The 24,328-nt window shown below is 46.8% G+C and overlaps 1 protein-coding gene across 2 annotated transcripts in view; it reads right to left on the bottom strand.

Moving 5' to 3' along the window:
• LOC145358495 (PALM2-AKAP2 fusion protein-like) overlaps positions 1 to 21,650 on the bottom strand; it is an 86,637-nt gene extending 64,987 nt beyond the window's left edge. For both annotated transcript variants that reach the window (XM_080212609.1, XM_080212610.1), the window contains exon 1: positions 21,412 to 21,650. In XM_080212609.1, the coding sequence (XP_080068735.1) occupies positions 21,412 to 21,471 (60 nt within the window). In that variant the 5' untranslated portion in view covers positions 21,472 to 21,650. The remainder of the gene's footprint in view (positions 1 to 21,411) is intronic.
• Between the last annotated feature and the right edge of the window lie 2,678 nt (positions 21,651 to 24,328).

Genomic DNA, 24,328 nt, shown 5'->3' with positions numbered 1-24,328 from the left:
TCTTCTAAACTCTAACGAGTACAAGCCTAGTTTATTCAGCCTCTCCTCATAGCTCAACCCCCTCAACTCCGGAATCAGCCTAGTAAACCTCCTCTGCACTCCCTCCAAGGCCAAAATATCTTTACATATCTTTACATTCCATTTTGGATCATAGAGTCATCCTTTCCGATATACTCATATTTCTCCCTATGGTTCTCAGTGTTGTTTGTTTATCGCCACAGCTCCCTGTTACTAACCATTCAACACACTGAACTTCTTATTCACGAATTGCAAATCATCCCAGAACTCATCAGGAAGTTCTGGTCATTTCCCCAGTTGGTGCCAAACTTTTTTCCAGGAAATAAACTGTCCAGTTTTGGAAGGATGTAGAAACTGGTCTCTTTAAAAGGGTGCACGAAAGTTACAGCAAAGACTATTGTTGGAACAATTAATTGTGCTTTTGGAAAGAGTTCGGATTGTCTTTTGTAACAAAGCTGGAATTTCACTGCCCTGCCCACTGTGGGAATCGAGGGGTGGGCAATGAGAGGGAAATTTGACCATGGGTGGGATTTCATGGTTTTGGGATGTGCAAAGTTGTAAAATCCCACCCCTGATTGGGTTGAAGTCCCACTCCGAGTACCTTAGCCCATTGTGCAGATTGAGACTGAGTAGTGTTACACTGAGAGAGTGCTACATTGTTGACGGTGCTGTATTTGAGACAACAAAGCTCTGCCCACCCTCTCAGCTGGGTGTAAAAGATCATAGTTTGAAGAACAGGGGCATTTTCCTTCGATTCCTGGTTGATAATTATCCCTCACACAAGTGTCCTGTCCTGTTCCTGGAAATTTCCTCAGCACCCCCCCCACCTCCGTCACTCGTTTCAATTCAAACAAGCAATAATTTGACTGTAAAACACTTTGGAATGTTCTGAGTTTGCAAAAGACGCAATATAAACTCAGGCCCTTGTTTTGGGCTATCACTTTTTAAGCAGTTTGTGTGATTTGAGGAAAACTAAGTATCTCCGTCAAACCGGAGCTAACTGACAGCATTAGTGATCGGGATGGTGGCGAGGAGAATCATTAGCAGAGGAGGCAGTGAATCCAATAGAGACACGGCTTAATGCAGCCACATTGCAACCAGCTCACTGAGCAGGAATCAAACACAGAAAGAGATCAATGTCACTTATCCCATGGCAGAGGGATTAGTTACAGTAATAAAAAGCACCAAGCTAATTCCCCTGTGTAAACACAGCAGGGGCAAACAAATATACGCTCTACAACTTATACACCTCAGTTTATACATTGACTGGATTTCATTCTCTAAAACTGCAGAAGGTGAAAGGTTGTCTACACAAACCAGCCTTACACAACCAGATTAAACCATTTATAACTCAGTTAAAAAATTCATCCAGTCAACACACAGATAGTCCGTCTGCGGGAAACACTCACGGAAAGCTTCACTGAGGCTGGATTTAATCTCCAAACAATGTCACTGGCCATCACACAAATTCGTAAGAACATAAGAAATAGGAGCAGGAGTAGGCCATCTAGCCCTTCGAGCCTGACCCGCCATTCAATAAGATCATGGCTGATCTGAAGTGGATCAGTTCCACTTTCCCGCTTTCTCCCCATAACCCTTAATTCCCCTGTCTATCAGAAACCTATCTACCTGTGACTTAAATATATTTAGCGAGGTAGCCTCCACCACTTCAACGGGCAGAGAATTCCAGAGATTCACCACCCTTTGAGTGAAGAAGTTCCTCCTCAACTCCAATCTAAACTGTCCCCCCCCTTATCTTGAGGCTGTGCCCTCTAGTCCTGCTATCCTTTCTAAGCGGGAAGAATCTCTCTACTTCTACCCTATCCATCCCTTTCATTATCTTATATGTCTCTATAAGATCTCCCCTCATCCTTCTAAACTCCAACAAGTCCAGACCCAGTCTATTCAATCTCTCTTCTTAGGCTAACCCCCTCATCTCCGGTATCAGCCCAGTGAACCTTCAATCACTGTTTGAAAGTTCTAAATCCATTCCTAACCCCCATCGATCTGTATTCTCGTTCTCCCTGTCTTCTCGATGGAGGAGATCCTTGCGACAGCTTCTGAAGGTTCATCTTGCACCTCTGGCACCATCCTGGAGGGTTGGCCACCTGTCACTGACCGAATACTGCTGTGGCTTCATTCTTAATGAGAAAGATGTCTCTCAAGGCTTGGAATCTTCTCAACACTTCTGCTGAAACCCATTTAACATGGCCCAGAGTCAAGTTGGAGAGGACACATTAAAAACACTGCACTACATAATCAGCATCGACAAACCAGGGAGTTCCCCTGCTGTTACTGGGATTGGGAATCCTCCAAGGGCCAGGAAAACGAGGACCTCACATTGAAACAGGATTAGGCTATTGTGTTGGAGGATCAGCCATGAATGAGGGGAGATTTGATAGAGGTGTATAAGATTGTGATGGGTACAGATAGAGTGAATGCAAGCAGGCTTTTTCCACTGAGGCTAGAGGAGAAAAAAAACCAGAGGGCATGGGTAAAGGGTGAAGGGGGAAAAGTTTAAAGGGAATATTAGGGGGGGATTCTTCACGCAGAGAGTGGTGGGAGTGTGGAATGAGATAAAGTGGTAAATGCGGGGTCACTTTTAACATTTGAGGATGGGTTGATGGATGAGAGGGGTGTGGAGGGATATGGTCCAGGTGCAGGTCAGTGGGACTAGGTAAAAAATGGTTGGGCACAAACAAGGAGGGCCAAAAGGCCTGTTTCTGAGCTGTAATTTTCTATGGTTCTATGATCGTAATGAATGGCAGAGCAGGCTCGAAAGACCAAACAGCCGCTTCCTGCTCCGATCTTCTACATTTCTAAGAAGACAAACTCCTTAGAAGTGGCAACTCAGTGAAACTGTTATCATGTTACAACTGTACAAAACTCTGGTGCGGCCGCACTTGGAGTATTGCGTACAGTTCTGCTCGCTGCATTATAAGAAAGATGTGGAAGCATTGGAAAGGGTGCAGAGGAGGTTTACCAGGATGTTGCCTGGTATGGTGGGAAGGTCTTATGAGGAAAGGCTGAGGGACTTGAGGTTATTTTCATTAGAGAGAAGAAGGTTAAGAGGTGACCTAATTGAGGCATACAAGATGATCAGAGGGTTAGATAGGGTGGACAGTGAGAGCCTTTTTCCTCGGATGGTGATGGCTAACACAAGGGGACATAGCTTTAAATTGAGGGGTGGTAATTATAGGACGGATGTCAGAGGTAGGTTCTTTACTCAGTGGGTAGTAAGGGTGTGGAATGCCCTGCCTGCAGCAGTTGTGGACTCGCCAACTTTAAGGGCGTTCAAATGGTCAGTGGATAGGCATATGGATAACATTGGAATAGTTTAGGTTAGAGGGTCATTAGATTGGTTCCACTGGTCGGCGCAACATCGAGGGCCGAAGGGCCTGTACTGCGCTGGAATGTTCTATGTTTGTCTCCAGTATTTATTTTGTAGTTTTCTATTTCCATTTTGTGGCAGTTTGCTGCTTATTCCTGTCCTATTCACCCCCGTGCTTATTCTATCCTTGGGTTCCCCCCCCGCCACCACCCCGAGTCCACCTCTCCATCTATTTACTTGCAGTTTATTCCGTTTCTGACACTGTGTCCTGTTGTGTGTGTTCTCACCGTCTGTCTGATCACTCAACGCTGCCAAATATTTCCTCTGCCCTGGATACAGATTTGACCCGAATATTAATCCCTCAGTTTCTCTTTTGAAATGCTGCGGAACCAGTTGTGAAATTCTGCAACTTTTGATTTCTATTTTAGAATTTTATCTTGTACGTTACCTATATTGTTCCTGGTCTGGGAGTGGCTGCTGTTACTGGCAAAGGCATCCAAAGTTCAATTTCACTTTCGCGAATCACTTTGGTGCAGAGAAATTCTAAATAAGGTCCTCTTTAAAACCTGTCCAAGAACCTGAGTCACTGAGTGCTGTTTTATCTCCGATTCCCTTCCTCAAACTTTCTCAGGATGGACTGAGTCCGTCCCTGTGCCTCAGAAGGGAAGCGGGGAGAGCAGGAGAGCAATAGTAATCGGGGACGGGATGGTTAGAGGGACAGATAGGAGGTTCTGCGGCAGCAAAAGAGACTCGCGGATGGTATGTTGCCTCCCGGGTGCAAGAGTCCGTGATGTCTCGGACCGTGTTTTCAAGATCCTTAAGGGGAAGGGGGATCCGTCGCAGGTCACGGTGCACATCGGTACCAATGATATAGGTAGAATAAGGGATGGGGATTTAAAACAGGAATTTAGGGAGCTAGGATGGAAGCTGAGAGCCAGGACAAAGCATGTTGTCATCTCTGGTTTGTTGCCAGTGCCACGTGCTAGTGAGTTAAGGAACAGAGAGAGAGTGCAGATTAACATGTAGCTGCAGGGATGGTGTAGGAGAGAGGGTTTCATTTATACGGATAATTGGAGCACATTCTGGGGAAGGTGGGAGCTGTACAAACAGGACCGTTTGCACCTGAACCAGAGGGGCAGTAATATCCTGGGAGGGAAATCTGCTATGGCTCTTCGGGGGAGTTTAAACTAATTTGTCAGGGGGGTGGGAAAATGAGATGTAGTCCAAAAGCCAGTGTTGAGGGTCGTGTGGTACTGAGGAAGGTCGCAGGAGTGTACAGGCAGACAGGATGGTGGGTTGAAGTGTATCTACTTCAATGCAAGGAGCTTCAGGAATAAAGTAGGTGAACTTGGAGCGTGGATTGGTACTTGGGACTATGATGTTGTGGCCATTACGGAGACATGGTTAGAAAAGGGACAGGAATGGTTGTTGGCAGTTCCGGGGTATAGATGTTTCAGTAAGAGTAGGGAAGGTGGTAAAAGAGGTGGAGGAGTAGCATTGTTAATCAAGGATAGTTTAACAGCTGCTGAAAGGTATCTCAAGGGGGATCTGCCCACTGAGGTAATATGGGCTGAAGTTAGAAATAGGAAAGGATCGGTCACGTTGTTAGGAGTTTTCTATAGGCCCCCAAATAGTAATAGAGATGTGGAGGAGGAAATGGCAGATTATGGATAGGTGTGGAGGTCACAGGGTAGTTATCATGGGCGACTTTAACTTTCCAAATATTGACTGGAACCTTTATAGGTCGGATAGTTCAGATGGGGCAGTTTTTGTACAGTGAGTGCAGGAGAGTTTCCTGACACAATATGTGGATAAGCCGACAAGCGATGGGGCCACATTGGACTTGGTACTGGGTAATGAACCGGGCCAAGTGTTAGATTTGTTTGTGGGGGAGCACTTTGGTGATAGTGACCACAGTTCAGTGTCCTTCATTATTGCAATGGAGAGGGATAGGGTCACACGGCAGGGCAAGGTTTATAATTGGGGCCGGGGTAATTATGATGTGATTAGGCAAGAATTAGGGAGTAGAAGGTCGATAAGCCACAGGCAGATATTAGGACAAGGGTAGGTGACCAAACATTTGGTCAAAGAGTGTTGTATTGATCTGGCTTCCAGCATTGCTATTCCACACAGCCTTTGGGATTAAATTGAAACAGAAATTCCAGTGAAGCTCCCCTATATCCTTGTGTGGATGTGCCCCTGTAAGGTGTACTGATGGGGTTGACTCATAACTGCCCCTCTGAAATGACTGAGCAAGGCACTCAGTTCAAGCACAATTAGGGATGGACAACAAACATTGACCTTGTCAGTGAAGCCCAAATCCCATCGCAATGAAAGGAAAATTAGCCCAAATCCAGAGAGCATGGCTCTACATAGCCCTGAGCAAGAGGAACCTTCAACGGAGGGAGTCCAATTGGCCAAAATTGCAGAGTTAGGTAACCTTGGCACTGCTTCTCCGACCGTGACCCTTGTTTAGGCATTGGCAAGTTAGCATCGGAACTGCCAGTGTTTGGACTCCTCACTGCCACCCATAACTATTGATGCTTCAAACTGTTAGGGACATTGTCAGCAGGGTTGCTAGCAACTTTTCTATCTTCCCCCCTCCAGTGCTCCATATCTGATGCACTCAATTCTAATCTTCCATTCTTACACCCATCCAGAAACAACATTGGCCCATCCCATGCCTCGCACGAGTAGGGTGGCACGGTGGTTAGCGCTGCTGCTTCACAGTGCCAGGAACCCCAGCTCAATTCTGGCCTCGGGTCATTGTCTGTGTGGAGTTTGCACATTCTCCCTGTGTCTGCGTGGGTTTCCTCCAGGTGCTCCGGTTTCCTCCCAAAGATGTACGGGTTAGGTTGACTGGCCGTGCTAAATTGACCTTAGTGTCAGGAGATTAGCAGGATAAATATGTGGGGTTACAGGGATAGGGCCTGGGTAGGATTGCGGTCGGTGCACACTCGATGGGCCGAATGGCCTCCTTCTGTAGGAATTCTATGACTATATAACAGACCGCAGCAGGACGGGGAAACCCACAGCTTCGGCATTTATGAGCTGGAAATTGTATAATGTTCAGAAGCAAAGCAGGACTTTGTGTCATGGGCTCTTTTAACAACAAATGAACAAGGTGACAGTCTGAAAAAATTATTGCCAGAACCCAATTTGGGTGTGAAGAGGGTCATTGAGATCGTTCTATCGCTGGAGAATAGAGAGAAAGGAGCTCAGTAACTACAGGGGGCGTCAGACAGTGTCCTCTGATTGGGACAGGGACCTCACACAACATTCATCCCTCAGCTGAGAGCAACAGTAGAATATCACCGAGTCCCTGACAGCGGGACAGCCTGAGTCACCTCACCAGGCACTCGAGGGAGGTCAGGGACAGGCTCCTCGGGAACATATTCCAGAAGGTTGGAGATGCCAGACTATTGCAAACGCTGCAGAAGATCAGAACCCCAGGCTGTGATATAGGGACAGTCGAAACAGGCGCTGTTTCAAGGAAAGGACAAAGTCACCAGACCGTACCGTGCAGGTATACCCACAACCGGGATCAGGAACAACCCAATTCAATCACACCTCCCTGATAAAGATTTCCCCCATAAGAGAAGAGTAAATGCCCATCTGTTAAAATGGATATGGGTGCTGGAGTCTCCGGTATCCATGATCATCTCCAGCTGGTACTCAGCTCCTAAACTTAGAAAGCACAAAGGCCAGGCTGGTCACTCACACAAGGAACCATTACAGACGATGGACACCATGGTGACTTCAGTGACTTACAGGTAGCAATGGTGTGGAGATGCCGGTGTTGGGCTGGGAAGGGCACGGTAAGAAGTCTCACAACACCAGCTGAAAATCCAACAGGTTTATTTGGTAGCACGAGCTTTCGGAACATTACTCCTTCATCGGGTGAGGGGCAGCGTTCCGAAAGCTCGTGCTACCAAACAGACCTGTTGGACATAAGAACATAAGAAATAGGAGCAGGAGTAGGCCATCTAGCCCTTCGAGCCTGCCCCGCCATTCAATAAGATCATGGCTGATCTGTCGTGGCTCAGTTCCACTTTCCCGCCCTCTCCCCATAACCCTTAATTCCTCTCGCTTATCAAAAACCCATCAACCCGCTTCTTAAAAATATTTAGCGAGGCAGCCTCCACCACTTCAACGGGCAGAGAATTCCAGAGATTCACCACCCTTTGAGTGAAGAAGTTCCTCCTCAACTCCGTTCTAAACCGCCCCCCCTTTATCTTGAGGCTGTGCCCCCTAGTCCTACTGTCCTTTCTGAGCGGGAAGAGTCTCTCCACCTCTATCCTATCCATCCCATTCATCATCTTATACGTCTCAATGAGATCTCCCCTCATTCTTCTAAACTCTAACGAGTACAAGCCTAGTTTATTCAGCCTCTCCTCATAGCTCAACCCCCTCAACTCCGGCATCAGCCTAGTAAACCTCCTCTGCACTCCCTCCAAGGCCAAAATATCCTTGGACTTTAAGCTGGTGTTGTGAGACTCCTTACAGGCAGCATTCAGCCTGACTCCCACTCAACACTGTGCAGGGACAAGGACCTGCCCTCACAGGGAGAGACTGGCTCCAGCACCTTGGACCAAACTGATAGGTGAAGTATATCCCCCAGCAAAAGAAACCTCGACAGCATCAACAAGTGAAGCAGTTCATCCCTGACAGGACGTCCATCCGACAGGGAGCGGGAGGGGATTATTCCTGTGAGAAAGGGTCTCCCCAAGAGTTCCATTCCACTCCCATTGAGTTCAGCAATCAGCAGGCGGACTGGATGTGTAATGGACTGTATTGATGCCCTGCCACCTTTTTTATCAGTCGTTACTTCTCTGTTGTGTATTTAATTTGAAATTTAAAGGGAGAGCAATGTGGGGTAGTGGCCCTTTAAGGGGCAGTTCCCTGAACCAGCTGGTCCAGTCAGGAGCGGAGTTGGGGACTGGGTTCGTCCCAAGAGTTAACGTCTTGGATCCAAGTGTTCAAGACCTTTCTCCTTGCTCTGTATTGTGTACAGTTGGTCGGCTAATTAATCTTTATTAGTTCACTGCCTAAACTTCAGGCCTCACCTCACTACAACCACCCAAACAGATAATCTTTCTTCGATGCCACCCTGCTGCCCTTCGAAAGCACAGTGGCTAGCACGACTGCCTCACAGCGCCAGGGACACGGGTTCAGTTCCGGCCTCGGGTGGCTGTCTGGAGTTTGCACATCTTCCCCATGTCTGCGTGGGTTTCCTCCAGTTTCTTCCCACAGTTCAAAGACTGCCTTTGATGGATTGGCCACGCTAAATTGCTGCCGTGGTGGGGTTTGAACTGAAGTTTCCACGTGAAGGACCATCATGCAACCACAGCTCCAGATTACCCCAATTAGATCACCACAATCTTCGATAACCAGGGGAACAGTTTCCACACCCACTATCTGACCTTCTCCAAGGGCTCCTTCCTGAGGTGTGGTGTTTAGAACATAGAACATAGAACATAGAACACTACAGCACAAACAGGCCCTTCGGCCCACAAGTTGCGCCGATCACATCATCACCTACCAACCTACAGACCTATCTATAACCCTCAATCTCATTAAACCCCATATACTCATCCAGAAGTCTTTTAAAAGACCCCAGCGAGTTCGCCTCCACCACCACTGACGGCAGCCGATTCCATTCACTCACCACCCTCTGAGTGAAAAACTTACATAGAACATAGAACATAGAACATAGAACATTACAGCGCAGAACAGGCCCTTCGGCCCACGATGTTGCGCCGACCAGTTACAAAAACAATGACCCACTAGCCTATACCAATCCCTTTTCGTCCATAAACCTATCCAGAGATCTCTTAAACGCCCCCAAACTAGACGCATTTACAACTGCAGCAGGCAGGGCATTCCAATCCCTCACCACCCGCTGGGTAAAGAACCTACCCCTGACATCCGTCCTGTAGCTACCCCCCCTTAATTTAAAGCCATGCCCCCTCGTGCTAGCTTTCTCCATCCGAGGAAAAAGGCTATCACTATCCACCCTATCTAAACCTCTAATCATCTTATATGTTTCAATAAGATCCCCTCTTAGCCGCCTTCTTTCCAACGAAAACAACCCTAAATCCCTCAGTCTCTCCTCATAGGACCTCCCCTCCATACCAGGCAACATCCTAGTAAACCTCCTCTGCACCCTCTCCAACGCCTCCACATCCTTCTTGTAATGCGGGGACCAGAACTGCACATCACTTCTAACATCACTTCTGAACCTCCCTCCCCGCACCTTAAATCTGTGTCCTCTCGTAGCGACCATTTCAAACCGGGGAAATAGCCTCTGAGAGTCCACCCTATCTATTCCTCTCAACATTTTGTAAACTTCTATCAGGTCGCCTCTCAACCTTTGTCTCTCCAGGGAAAAGAGTCCCAGCTCCCTCAACCTAACTTCATAAGGCATGCCTCCCAGTCCAGGCAACATCCTTGTAAATCTCCTCTGTACCCTCTCAATAGCTTCTACATCTTTCCTATAGTGAGGCGACCAGAACTGCGCACAATACTCTAAATGAGGCCTGACAAGGGTCTTATAAAGTTGCAGCATTACCTCCCGACTCCTAAACTCAATCCCTCGATTAATGAAGGCCAGTACACCATACGCCTTCTTGACCACATCCTCCACCTGCGAGGCCGAATGACTGAACTCAGTCATTAATATTGTCCGACTAAGGTTTGTATAACCGCATGGTCACTCTGTCCCCTTTGTGTCCCCTCAGTGGCACAGGCTAACCTTCCATTCACTTTCTTCCCTCTCCAATCGGTCTGGGATTTGTCGATACCCAGATCTCTCTGCTTCCTAATCTCCCCCCATTAACAAAATATTCCAAATTCCAGGAAGTATTCCATTCCAGTTCTGATGAGAAGTCATTGATGTGATTAATTAATGCTGTTTCTCACACAGACGCTCTTGGACCTGTTGAATATTTCAAGTATTTTAGGTTTTAGTTTTAGATTTCCATCTGCAGTATTTTCCTTTCATTCTACACTGGTCACTGTTTGATATCTCCTATGCAAATCTCTTTAACAACACAATTCATTGTGTCTTTTATCAATATTGCTGCTGAACCTTCCCCAATCTACTTGACCTTTCCAAAGCTTCAAATATCTATCTCCCAGCCATGCCCAGTGTTGCAGCCAAGTCTCTTAGCAACACTAGGGGCAGCACGTTAGCACAGTGGGTTAGCACTGGTGCTTCACAGCTCCAGGGTCCTGGGTTCGATTCCCAGCTCGGGTCACTGTCTGTGTGGAGTTTGCACATTCTCCTCGTGTCTGCATGGGTTTCCTCCGGGTGCTCCAGTTTCCTCCTCACAGTCCAAAGATGTGCGGGTTAGGTTGATTGGCCGTGCTGAGAAATTGCCCCTTAGGGATGTGTAGGTTAGAGGGATTAGTGGTGGGATGTGGGGATAGGGCCTGGGTGGGATTGTGTTTGGTGCAGACTCGAAGGGTCTCTTTCTGCCCTGTAGGGTTTTATGATCTGTGAACACCAAATCACACCCTGCCTGATCAATGTGTACTTCTGACACACAGTTCGATTTCTTACACTATGCGCGAGAACAGTTTCTGGGTGACCACGGATATCTTTATTTCATGTTGATGTCGGCTCAGCTCACGGTGCTGTGAGGGAGGGAGTTCCAGGATTTTGACAGTGGAGGAGCAGGGATATATTTCCAAGTCAGGAAGGTGAGTGACTTGGAGGGAACCTGCAAGTGATGGTGTTCCCTTTTGTCTGCTACCCTTCTCCTTCTAAGTAGTACAGGTTGGGGCTTTAAAGGTCAAAAGAACCTTGGTGCGTTGTTGCAGGGAACCTTGTAGATGGTACATACACCTGCCAATGTGTTTGGGTGGTGGAGGGAGTGAATATTTATGGAAGCTCCTCTGTCCGGGATGTTTTTTGAGTGTTGTTGGAGCTGCACCCACCCAGGCAAGGGGGAGAGTATTCCATAACCTTTTAAATAAGGGTCATTAGCATTGGGGCGTCCCTGGTAATGTAAATGGGTATAGTATGATAATAATGTTTTTTTTTTCCTCTTTCATTCACAGGTTTTAAGTCGGTCCACCTCGTGTCCAACGAGGGGCATACACGTGATGGGTCGTACTGGGGCTGCTCTTGGTTGTTCGAGATTGGCCTAGTGCTTCATGTCGTTAGTGTGTGCCTAAACTGGGCCAGATACTGGGCAAGACGACAGCTCAGTGACTATCACTGATTGCTGTGCAGACACATGGATTTGGGCCGGTGTCTGTGGGAGTTTGCGCATTCTCCCCGTGCTTGCGTGGGTTTTCTCCGGGTGCTCCGGTTTCCTCCCACACCCCAAAGATGTGCGGTTAGGCTGATTGGCAGGAATAAATTGTCCCTAAATCAGTTTCCCTCAATCTGGATGGCCATAAAACATTAGATAGGGGTCGTGGGTAGAGAGGGGGACTGGTGGTGTTGAGATGGCGGCGCGGGCTCGCTGGGCCATAGGGCCTGTTTCCCGGGCTGATTTGATTTTGTTCTTTTGTTCTTTGTTCCTTGTGCCTTGTCGACAGGCTTTGTGGAGTCAGATTCCCTGTTCTTGTCGCTGTGTTATTTATACGGCTAAGTTTCTGAGCAAAGGTAAACCCCAGGATGTTAATAGTAGCCCTGAGGTATTTCTCTCACTTTTTCATTTCTAACACTATTGCTTGCTAATATTTCTACACCGCTGTACAGGAAATTTAAAGTGATTTTATTTCTTATCACTCCTGATATATTTTGACAAGCTTTTATTATCATCACTTCCTTATAGCCTGTTATCTTCATCTCCTTTAATACATTGGCCTTTTTCCTTATGGCTTCTCTTCTATCTCTCAGTAATTATTATGTTTATCTTGAATGCTTTATTAGTTGAAGTTTTACTTACAGTCCTATTTACCATCGCCCCAGCTCAGATCACACAAACACACCAACTAGGAGCAAGAAAAGGAACCTCGGGCCTGCTCCACATTCAATAGGTCCTTGTTAACCAATTATAGTTCAGGAGTAGTCCTCCCAGCAATTGTCCCAGGTCCACCCAGAGTTTCACAATGTTTATCACGGCTGCCTCACAGCGCCAGGGACCCCCCCATTTGATTCCCAGCTTGGGTGGAGTCAGCACGTTCTCCCCATGTCTGCGTGGGTTTCCTCCGGGTGCTCCGGTTTCCTCCCACAGATTGAAAGATGTGCCGTTTGGGGTGCATTGGCCAGAGTAAATTCTCCCTCAGTGTACCCGAACAGACGCCAGAGTGTAGAGACTAGGGGATTTTCACTGTAACTTCATTGCAGTGTTAATGTAAACCTCCTGGTGACATGAGTAAATAAACTTCCAGCAATAGTTATTCCATTTCCCAAAAATAGTGTCACTGTCATAAGCGACCAAACCCTCTCACCAATCTTATATCTGCACATTCTGACTGTTTGACTTTCTGCCAAACACAATTTACTGAATTATCTAGAGATGAATTCTCCTGAGCTCCTGCAATATAATCCACTATCTAATTCCTGACATGCCTTCAGCTGGAAATTTCCCCTCTTTTTCCTTACATCAGCCAGAGGCAGCTGCCTGGACCCTGGGGTCAAAAGGTTGTTGATCTAAATCCACTTCTGGGCTTGAAAACAACAACCTGGACTCACACTTGGTTCTGGGGAGCGCTTACAATATCAGTGCAATGAAGGTAGAGCAGTTGGTGTCGTATACATGGATTTTAGTGAGGCGTTTGATAAGGTCCCCCATGGTAGGCTCATGAAGAAGATAAGGAGGTGTGGGATAGAGGGAAATGTGGCCGATTGGATAAGTAACTGGCTGTCTCATAGAAGACAGAGGGTGATGGTGGAGGGAAAATTTTCAGACTGGAGGCCAGTTACCAGCGGTGTACCACAGGGATCAGTGCTGGGTCCTCTGCTATTTGTGATTTTTATCAATGGCTTGGAGGAGGGGGCTGAAGGGTGGGTCAGTAAATTTGCTGATGACACCAAGATTGGTGGAGTAGTGGATGAGGTGGGGGGCTCTTGTAGGCTGCAAAGAGACGTTGATAGGATGCAGAGCTGGGCCGAAAAGTGGCAGATGGAGTTTAACCCTGATAAGTGCGAGGTGATTCATTTTGGTAGGAAAAACTTGAATGTGGATTACAGGGTCAACGGCAGGGTTCTGAGGAATGTGGAGGAACAGAGAGATCTTGGGGTTCATATCCACAGATCTCTGAAGGTTGCCACTCAAGTGGATAGAGCCGTGAAGAAGGCTTATAGTGTGTTAGCGTTTATTAACAGGGGGTTTGAGTTTAAGAGCTGTGGGGTTATGCTGCGACTATACCGGGCCTTGGTGAGACCACATTTGGAATATTGTGTTCAGTTCTGGTCACCTCACTATAAGAAGGATGTGGAAGCATTGGAGAGAGTGCAGAGGAGATTTACCAGGATGCTGCCTGGTTTGGAGGGTAGGTCTTATGAGGAAAGGTTGAGGGAGCTGGGGCTTTTCTCTTTGGAGTGGAGGAGGATGAGAGGTGACTTAATAGAGGTTTATAAGATGATGAGGGGGATAGATAGAGTGGACGTGCAGAGGCTGTTTCCTCGGGTGGATGTAGCTGTTACTAGGGGGCATAACTATAAGGTTCATGGTGGGAGATATAGGAGGGATGTCCGAGGTAGATTCTTTACTCAGAGAGTGGTTAGAGTGTGGAATGCACTGCCTGCTGTGATAGTGGAGTCGGACACTTTAGGAACTTTCAAGCGGTTATTGGATAGGCACATGGAGCACTCCAGAATGATAGGGAGTGGGACAGCTTGATCTTGGGTTTGGACATAGCTCAGCACAACATTGAGGGCCGAAGGGCCTGTACTGTGCTGTACTGTTCTGTGTTCTATGTACTTGGAAATGCTGGAATAGTGCTGGAAAACAGGTTGACTCTGCTTGGGGGCTGGACCTGAAGGGGCAGGGCCTTCGCTGGCTCTTTAGCGGGAACTTGAGGATGGGGGGGACTTTTGGCACTGGTTCCCACTTTGAGGAAGGCTGTGGGCCTGATGCAGAGCTTGGTTCGGGGAGTCTTCAACCTCATTTTGTGACTTGATGTCTTTCAGTCAACCCCTCTCACTCACAACGTAAACCATTTCCTTCACAAAAGTGACCATTCCGGAATTCCACCGCCCACCCGTTCCCGTTCCCTGGGGGACGACGGGAATGGCTGTTGACCTCGGGACGGAATTTCCAGTCTCGCTCGAGCGAGGTCGTAAAATCCCGTGTTGGGGAGGATTGTGATCGGAATCGCCTTTCCCGCCGGAGACGGCAGTTGGTCATCTTTTTGGCACAAGAAAATCCGAGGAATTTCCTTCGGCATCCCGGCCATTATTTATCCCTCTTTAACATCTCTCAATAATTGACCTGCTGATTTTTGCCATGAGTGTGTGGGATCTTGCTGTGTGCAAATTGGCTGCAAACATTTCCAACTTGAATTTACACTTCAAAGAGAGGAATTTATTAACAGTGCAATGCTTTGAGTATCCTTCCCATGGACAGTGGGCACTGGGGAACTTTTTGGCGCATCTGTCCATTGAGGAATCTCCTCAGTAAACCCATGTTTGGCTGGATCTGTAGTTGAGGCAACGGGGGGGGCAGATTGTGAGGCAAGTCCTCACGACCTGTGGGGATTTGCAGTCTGACCTAATGAAAACCCAACTTAAACACTCCCAAATTCTATACCGATTCCTTATAACGTCAAGAATGCGACTACATTATTCTCATCTGATAATCGGGGGAGAGTTTAACCTCATTCCTATCTTCATTCCAAAACACTGAGTCAAAAAGGCACAGAAATCTCACCTGACAGTAAAAAGCTAGATACTGTTGGGTGGAACGCAGTGAAACTTGAACTGTAGTTCTGTACCCGGGATCATCAGCTTCACAACATTGCCAAAGTTCACTCAGAGCTCAGCTTTCTATTTCCCTGTGTTGTGCAAGCTTCAGTGAACTGACTGCTGCCGGTACTGGGAGTGATCCCAATGTCACAGAGCAGGGAAGCAGGTTGTATCTGTAAAGATCTGGGCAATGGGCTGACCCACTGGACTGAGAGAACAGCTTCAGACTACACCCTGAGTTTACAATACAGAGGCTTTCGGGGGGGACTGTTAGAGAGAGTGAAATCAGATAAAATATTAAACTGAGAAAATGGGAAATATTCCCCGACACAGACCAGCTACAGGAGTTTCATCAACATCCTGCTCAATATTTATCCTTCTACCAAAATCCCTAACATAGATTATCTTCTTCTATTTAGTGTTTTTGCAAAATTGCCATGCGCAAATCAGCTGCCATGTTACCCTAACTTCCAGAGTAACCAGCGCTGTATTGCACACTGGGGGAGCAGTGTGTTGTATGTTGGGTTTGGTTAGATGTGCTTTGGATATTGAGTTTGTGTAGTTGTGTCTTGTATGTTGAGTTTGGGTAGTTATGTGTTTTGTGTTAGGTTTGTGTAATTGCATGTTGTATGTTGGATTTGGATAGTTACATGTTGTATGTTGGGTTTGGGTAGTTGCATATTGTATGTTGGATTTGGATAGTTACATGTTGTATGTTGGGTTTAGGTAGTTACGTGTTGTATGTTGATTTTGGGTAGTTACATGTTGTATGTTGTAAGTAACGGTGTGTATGATATTGGATTTGGGCAGGATTGCGTTTCGTGCCAATTTCAGAGCCTGCCCTCCTTTCCTGTTAGGGTGCGAATGAAGTTGCCACTCGAAATATTTTGACTTCCCACCAAAAGGAAGCTTGGCAGGAGAGTGTGAAATCCACCCCATTGTTCCGATTGATGCATCGTTCCAGTAACTCTGTGCACCCTCTCCTGAACCATCAAATCTTTCCTGGGCTCCAGGGTCTAGGTGTCGCCTTCCCAAAGATTCAGCACAACTCTGCTCATTGTGATCAATGCCTGTATTTATGTAGCCAAGGATCCGTATGCTTCACTAACCAGTCTCTCAGTACGTATTACCACCTTTAAAGATCATTGCACGTGAATCTCCAGCCCCTCCACAATCATCCTTAACACCGGTGCCCCACAAGGTTATGTTCTCAGCCCCCTACTATACTCCTTATACATCCATGACCGTGTGGCCAAATTCCCCTCTAACTCGATTTTCAAATTTGCTGATGACACCATCGTAGTGGGTCGGATCCCAAACAATGATGAGACAGAGTACAGGAATGAGATAGAGAGTCCGGTGAACTGGTGCGGCAACAATAATCTCTCCCTCAATGTCAACAAAACGAAGGAAATTGTCATCAACTTCAGGAAGTGTAAAGGAGAACATGCCCCTGTCTACATCAATGGGGATGAAGTAGAAACCTGTCCTGGTCCCCCTGTGTTGACACTATAGGTAAGAAAGCCCATCAATGCCTCTACTTTCTCAGAAGACTGAGGAAATTTGATATGTCCACGATGACTCTCACCAATATTTGCAGATGCGCCATAGAAAACATTCTTTCTGGTTGAAATAAAAACAGAAAGTGCTAAAAAAAAACTCTGCAGATCTGTGGAGAGAGAAAGAGAAGTAATGTTTCTGGTCCAATGAGACTCTTCCTCGAGACTGGAGTGAGGTGGGAATGTGAGGGTTTGATGTTGAAAAAGGGGAGGAGGGTCAGGCAGAGGAAAGGAGAAGCTCAGGGATAGGGTAGAGTGCGGGGGAGATTAAATGACAAATATCTAATGGAACAAAAGGCAAAGGGAGTGGGAATGATAGTATTAGAGACACGAAGGAGGGGTCCAGAGTAGGCGTGGATAGCAGAATAAAGGTCAGTACTGTCTGAAAGTAAAATAGCAGAATAAAACTGAGTGCAGTCTGAAAGCAAAACCATAATTAAAGAATACAGATTTTCACTTTGGGGGAATATTCAGAACGGAGGACAGAGTTCATGCCTCAAATTGTTGAATTTAATGTTAAATCCTGAGGGTGAAATTTGCCCAATCAGAGGATGAGCAGTCGTTGCTCTGGTTTGCATTAGACTTCACTGGAACATTGTAATGGGTCACGGACAGAAGTCAGAGCAAGAGGCTGAGTTAAAATGGCAAGCGATAGGAAGGTTAGGGTCATACACGCGGACAAAGTGAAGATGTCCTGCAAAGTGGTTACCCAGCCTATGGTTAGCTTCCCCCATGGTGAGCGGACTGCACTGGGAGCAGCAAACACGGGACACCAAACTGGAGGAGGTGAAAGTGAAATGTTGCTGTAAAGAGTCTGGGGTCTTGAGGAGGGGAGGAAGGAGAGGGCCAAGCTTCGTCACTTCTGCAATTGTCAGGGGAAGTGCAATGGGAGGGGGACAGGGCGGTGAGGGTGATAGGGGAGTGGATCAGGGTGTCACGGAGGGAGCAGTCTCTGTGGAATGCTGACAGGGAAAGTGAGGGTAAGGTGTGTTTGATGGTGACATCGTGCTGCAGTTGGTGGAAATGGCAGAGAATGATCCTCGAAACGTGAAGACTGATGGGATAAGAAGTGCGGAGAGGAGAGTAGACCCTGTCCTGGTTCTGGAAGGGAAGGGTAGGGGTGGAGGCAGAGGGAAATGGCTCAGATACAGTTGAGGGCCTTTTACAAATCCCCACTTATTTCATTAATTAATTCTAACCTTTCCGCACGCCCATTATTCCTCTCCCGATCATTGCTTATAAAAAACTTTATCCAGCACTGCTGTTCGACTGAGCGGCTGACAGGAATTTCCCCATAGCCTTTTCACACCTCTGGCTTCTATCTGAGGAATGTTGTAAACCTTCCCGCGATCTTCACCTCTACTTCCGTTAGCGTTCTGGGATAGCTGGTTCAGGTGGTTCCTCCACTCCGAGGAGAAGCAGTTCTATAATCTGTGTCTCAACCCCCAGTGCAGTCATTACCTCTTCACTTTGACCCACAGTTCGCCCAGATTGTGAGCTCAGTCAAGGGGCTGAGATGAGGTGATGGTGTACAAGGTTACACTGAGCACTGTTTGTGATGAAGAACGTCAAAGCCTTCAGAGTCAAATACAAATCCAATGTAGTGAACAACCTCTCTCAGGCTGAGATATCGGCCAACCCGGGGAGTGGGCACGGTAGCTGGCTGATTCAATGGTATCAATAACACCCTTGGATGGGTTGACTATAAGGACACGACCCCCACCAAGCCCACCATGCGATTGTCTCCCCTCATAATAATCTATCAAAGTGAAGTTGATGTACCTTCTTGGAAGTGAACTTGTTCTTCCTACTCGCTCTGAGCTTCTGTATGACTTCAATCCCACACTGTGGTCACCTCTTGATGTTCTCGGAAATAGAACGGCTGCCTTTCCACACTCTGGCCTCCATTCTATAATCGGGTTATGTTCTCTATACAATAGCAATAGCACTTGTGAAATAGTTCAGTGTAGACTCCCGTTGCCTGTACTCACTCGGAGGATATGCACTGTTGTTTTATTTGGACTGATCTGAGGGGTTTTCCCAGTGAGGAGCTACACTTGGCAGCAGCTCCCATTGGAAACATGGCCACGTGGGTCAGGAACTACAGGCATGCCAGCTGGAATTTCCAAAGGCCCACTCACTCTCGCTGAACTCTGTTAAATACCTGGACAATGAGAATACTCGTACCTCGGAGTCAGAAGGTTTTGTGTCCAAGCTGACTTCAGGGGCCTGTGCGAGTAATCTAGACTGATCCTCCCGGGAGTGAAGGGGGACCTTAAATCAAGTCCCTCGAGCAGCGATGAACAAGCTGGGCTAGTAAGCGGGCAGTGTGAGTGGCCTCCCTTCATCTCATTAATGCCAGACTTGTTCACTAACCATCACCCCATGAATAAGATTAAATATATTTAGTACGTGCCGAATATTTCACGGCCAGTTACAGAAAATGCTTCATCGTTCAATATTAATTGAAGTATCAACTTCAAATGGGAAAAATAAAAAGAAATATTGACACTTTGGATACAGAGGCAGCGCACGGCTCTCACACTCAGTGTCAGCAATCAGCACACACTTCACTCGCCCTCACTCTCCCTCACTCTCACCCTCACTCGCCCTCGCTCTCGCCTTCACTCGCCCTCGCTCGTCTTCACTTGCCCTCACTCTCACCTTCACTCGCTCTCACTCTCCCTCGCTCTCACCTTCACTCGCTCTCACTCTCCCTCGCTCTCACCTTCACTCGCCCTCACTCTCCCTCGCTCTCGCCTTCACTTGCCCTCACTCTCCCTCATTCTCACCCTCACCCTCCCTCGCTCTCGCCTTCACTCTGCCTCGCTCTCGCCCTCACTCACCCTCACCCTCCATGCGAATTGCTTCACTCGCACCTTTATGCAGAAAACCACACAGATGGGGATAAGCAGAATGTGACACCTGAGCAACGGGCAACAAAATGTCTCACGGGACAGACTCAGAACCCAGACGGGTCGCGTGTGGCCCCCAGGCTGTATGTTCCCCGTTGATGTGAGGTGGAATATTAATAACATCAATCAACTGAAGGGAGTTTTGCTGATATTGCTTTCTTAATAATATCACAGTAAGAAACAGAATTGAGGAGCCAATTTTCTCATTTATTCTTTTAAATTTACTCTTGGGACATGGATGATATTGATGAGGCCAAATCTATTCCAATATCTAGTTACCCTAAGGCAATACGAGGTGTGCTGTGAGCAGATTATTTCCCATATTCATCGATATAACATCAGTGGTTACATCAAACACAGTCCAGTCAGGATTTAACAGTTTGACCCAGACACCCCACCCACCCGCTGTTCCAACCACCGTCTGCCCACCCAGGACAGAGCCTGTAGCTCACACACTGAACCCTCAGTCGCCTCAGAACTCAATGTTAGCGTGGGAGGAAACAATCCTCGACACGAAGGCACTGCCCGAGAAGGGGAAGCAGCTCTAATCACCGCTTCGCCACAAGGCGGAAAAATCAAAATACAAACAAAATACTGCGGATGCTGGAACCTGAACCAAAAACACAAAATGCTGGAAAACCTCAGCAGGTCTGACAGCGTCTGTGGAGACGGAACAGAGCCAACGTTTTGAGTCTGGGTGACTCTGTCAGAGCTAAAAAAGTAAAAGATGGCACTGGGTCACAAAAGGGTCAGACAACCAAAAGCTTGGCCCCAAGAGACCAATGGTGGAGCGATGATAACTGGGATACGCAAGTGGCAAGGATTAGAGGAAGGCAGATAATTCGGAGATTTATAGAGGTGAAGGAGATTAGTGAGAAGGGATTGGTAAAGAAGAATGAGAATTTTAAACTCAAGCTGTTACTTGTCTTGGAGTCAATGTCAGTGATGGGGAAATGGGACCTGGTCTGGGTTAGGACACATAGAAACTAGAAGCAGGAATAGACCATTTGGCCCTTCGAGCCTGCTCTGCCATTCATTACAATCCTGGCTGGTTGTCCAACTAATCCTGCTTTCTATCTATAACCTTTGATCCCGTTCACCCCCAGTGCTCTATCCAGCCGCCTCTTGAATACATTCAATATTTTGACATCAACTAATTCCTGTGATAATGAATTCCGCAGGCTCACCGGGTGAAGAAATGTCTCCTCAACTCCATCCTAAATGGTCTACCCCCAATCCTCAGACTGGTTCTGGATCCCCCCACCATCAGGAACATCCTCCCTGCATCTACCCTGTCTAGTCCTGTTAGAATTTTATAAATCTCTATGAGATCCGCCCCCCCCCCCCTCATTTGTCTGAACTCCAATCCTAACCTGGTCAATCTCTCCTCGTACATCAGGTTTGGACGGTTTCAAGTTTATAAAATGAATAATAGTGGAGAGCAGCAATGTGTCTGTCAAAATAGGCAAGCCAAGAGGTAACAAATAAGGGTTCAGTCCCAGATGAGGGAAGGTAACGATATAGTTGAGTATTGCTGGAGAGATGGAAATAGACAGTGATGGGCATGTGGCTGGAAGGTTGATCAGGGAACTGAAGGTAGTTTGTATCTCCCACCTTAACACGAGAGGCCAGATTTCATTATTAAATTCACAGCCACATCAGACAGTCCATACAAAAGAGAATCAGTACATGACTGAAGAAATTACTCCTCTAAATTCTTACCTTATTCTTTGGATCTATTGTTTGACACAGTGCCTGCCAAGGATGAGTATATTTAAACATCTTTGCCTTTGCTTTCTCTTTTCGTCACTTGCTTCTGAAAGGATTTCTGTCCTTTTCTGATCAGAGTCTGCACGTCTCTCTCGAAGTAGCTGCTGAGTAACTCCGGACAGCACCCAGTCTAACAGCTCCTGGTCTTTCCATTCATCCAGCCTGCAGAGTTTACAGAGGGTGATACACTTTTGTACTGGTCTCAGGAATTTACAGCCTATCAGCTTATGTATTTACTCTCCTTCCCATCCTTCTTCTCTCACAGTCTCCTCCCTCCCTCCATATATCACTATGTAGATACCAAACTTGTTCAGTCACTTATTATCTGAAAGAGGAAATGTCAGATGCAACCTAGCAGAAATATTTGAGTTGATCTATCAACACATTCCAACACAGGGTGGGGAACAGTTCAACAGGTGGCACGCAGTAACTCTCACAATGTAAGAACACGTCACAGGTAGAAGATATTGCCAACACAGACAGAACACCTGCAAAAGAAGAGAAAAGGACAGAGAGAGAGAGAGAGTTCCCAATACAGAGAATAATCTACTTCCTCAGGAGGCCAAGAGAATTCAGCATGTCTGCTATGACCCTCACCATTTCTGGATGTATCACAGCTTGGTCTGGGCTCCTGCTCTGCCCAAGACCACAAGAAACTACAAAGGGTTGTGAATGTAACCCAGTCCATCACTCAAACCAGCCTCCCATCCATTGACTCTGTCCACACTTCCCACTGCCTCGGGAAAAGTAGCCAGCATAATTAAGGACCCCAAACATTCTCTCTTCCACCTTCTTCCATCAGAAAAAGATACAAAAGTCTGAGGTCACGTACCAACCAACTCAAGAACAGCTTCTTCCCTGCTGCCATCAGACTTTTGAATGGACCAACCTTGTATTAAGTCGATCTTTCTCTACACCCTAGCTATCAATACATTCTGCACTCTCTCCTTTCCTTGTCCTTTATGTACTCTATGAACAGTATGCTCTATCTGTATAATGTGCAAGAAACAATACTTTTCACTGTATACCAATACATGTGACAATAATAAATCAAATCAAATCAAAAAAGAATAGGACAGAGAGAGGGAGGAGCATTCCCAATAGAGAGAAATCAGATAGAGAAAGATAGAGGGGCTATTCCCAATACAGAGATTAGAAACAGAGAGGAGGGGAGGGAGAGAGAGAGGAGAGAGAAAGAGAGAGAGAAAGAGAGAGAAAGAGAGAGAGAAAGAGAGAGAAAGAGAGAGAGAAAGAAAGAGAACTCCTGATTGAGAGTTGTCAGACAGGATGAAGGGAACACTGCAAACTGAGAGGACATGTCAAAGAGAGTGGCTATTCAGAGCTTGGCTCGTTCTGATGCGTGTTAATGATCCACACTTGGATTTACAGGACATCATTTTAAACTTTGTAGATCACAGGAAACGGGGAAATGCAGTAAAAATGAGGATAGTGGGAATAGATTCATGGAGACAAAATGGGTAGACACTTGGCAAATAAAACGAACACCAGGAAGTGTGATGTGATGGGTTTTGGAGAGCCGAATGAAGAGAAACAATCAAAGTGGACGGTATAATTCGACAGAAGGAGCTGGGGCTGTACGTACATAGCCATTTGCAGGTGATAGATGCTGGCAGGGGAAATGTGTGGTGTGTGGGGTCCCAGCTTAAAGAGAGGATAATCTCCCCATTCATCTCCCAGCAAGCACAGAGATCAGGGTCATTGTGTGTCCTTGCTACCTCTCCTGCAGCTGCAGTTTATTGCTCTGCTATCTAATGTAAAAAGAAACTGAAAGCCAAACAGAAATGGTGTACAGTAAACAACCTGAGCTCAGGAAGTACCAGTTGATGTGTTTTCGAGATTAGGAGCTAATTAAATTTATAGCTTCGATCTGCTACAGATTCTAAATTTTAAAATTCTTTCTCTGAATGTAAGTATCGCTGGCCAGTCCAGCATTTGTTGTCCATCCCTGACTGCTTAAGAAGGTCATGATGAGATGCCTTGTTGGACCACAAAGAGTCATTGAGTTTTACAGCACAGAAAGAGGCCCTTCAGCCCATCATGTCTCTTCCTGCCAGCAAACACTGACCTGTTTTTGGTCCGTAGCTGTGTTTGCTGTGGCATTTCAAGTGCTCATCTAAATGCTTCTTAAATAGTGCAAGGGTTTCTGCCTTTGCCATCCTTTCAGGCAGCTAATTGCAGATTCCCACCACCCTCTGGGGAAAAAGATTTTCCTCAAATCCCTCTAAACCTTCCCTTAAATCTCTGCTCCCTGGTTATTGAACCCTCTAGTAAGGGGGAAATGTTCCTTCCTATCTACCTTCCCTATATCCCTCGTAATCTTATACACCTCAATCAGGTCCCCTCAGCTTTCTCTGCTCTAAGGAGAGAGCAATCCCAGCTTAACCAGCCTCGCTTCATAGCTCCATCCCAGGAATCTCCTCTACACCCTCTCCAGTACAATCACATCCTTGATGTGATGAAGTGGAAATGGTCGAGAGCTTCAAGTTTCTTGGTGTCCAGGTCACCAAAGACCTGTCCTGGTCGCCCCATGCCGACACTATCGTTAAGAAATCAACACCTTTATTTTCTCAGGAGACTGAGAAAATGTGCCATGACCTCTACAATGGTCATCGATTTTTACAGATGCAGCATAGAAAGCATTCTTTCTGGTTGTATCACAGCTTGGTCTGGGCTCCTGCCCTGTCCAAGGAACTCCAAAAGCCCCATCCATCACACAAACCGGCCTCCCATTCATTGACTGTCTACACTTCCCGCTGCCTTGGAAAAGCAGCCAGCTTTATTTAAGGACCCCCACACACCCCGGACATTCTCTCTTCCACCTTCTTCCATCGGGAAAAAGATATAAAAG

This window comes from Carcharhinus amblyrhynchos, chromosome 26 (assembly GCF_965287045.1).
Source record: "Carcharhinus amblyrhynchos chromosome 26, sCarAmb.v2.hapA, whole genome shotgun sequence".
NCBI classification, from domain to species: Eukaryota; Metazoa; Chordata; class Chondrichthyes; order Carcharhiniformes; family Carcharhinidae; genus Carcharhinus; species Carcharhinus amblyrhynchos.
The sequence above is the reverse complement of the archived record's forward strand: the minus strand, read 5'-3'. Positions and strand labels throughout refer to the sequence as shown.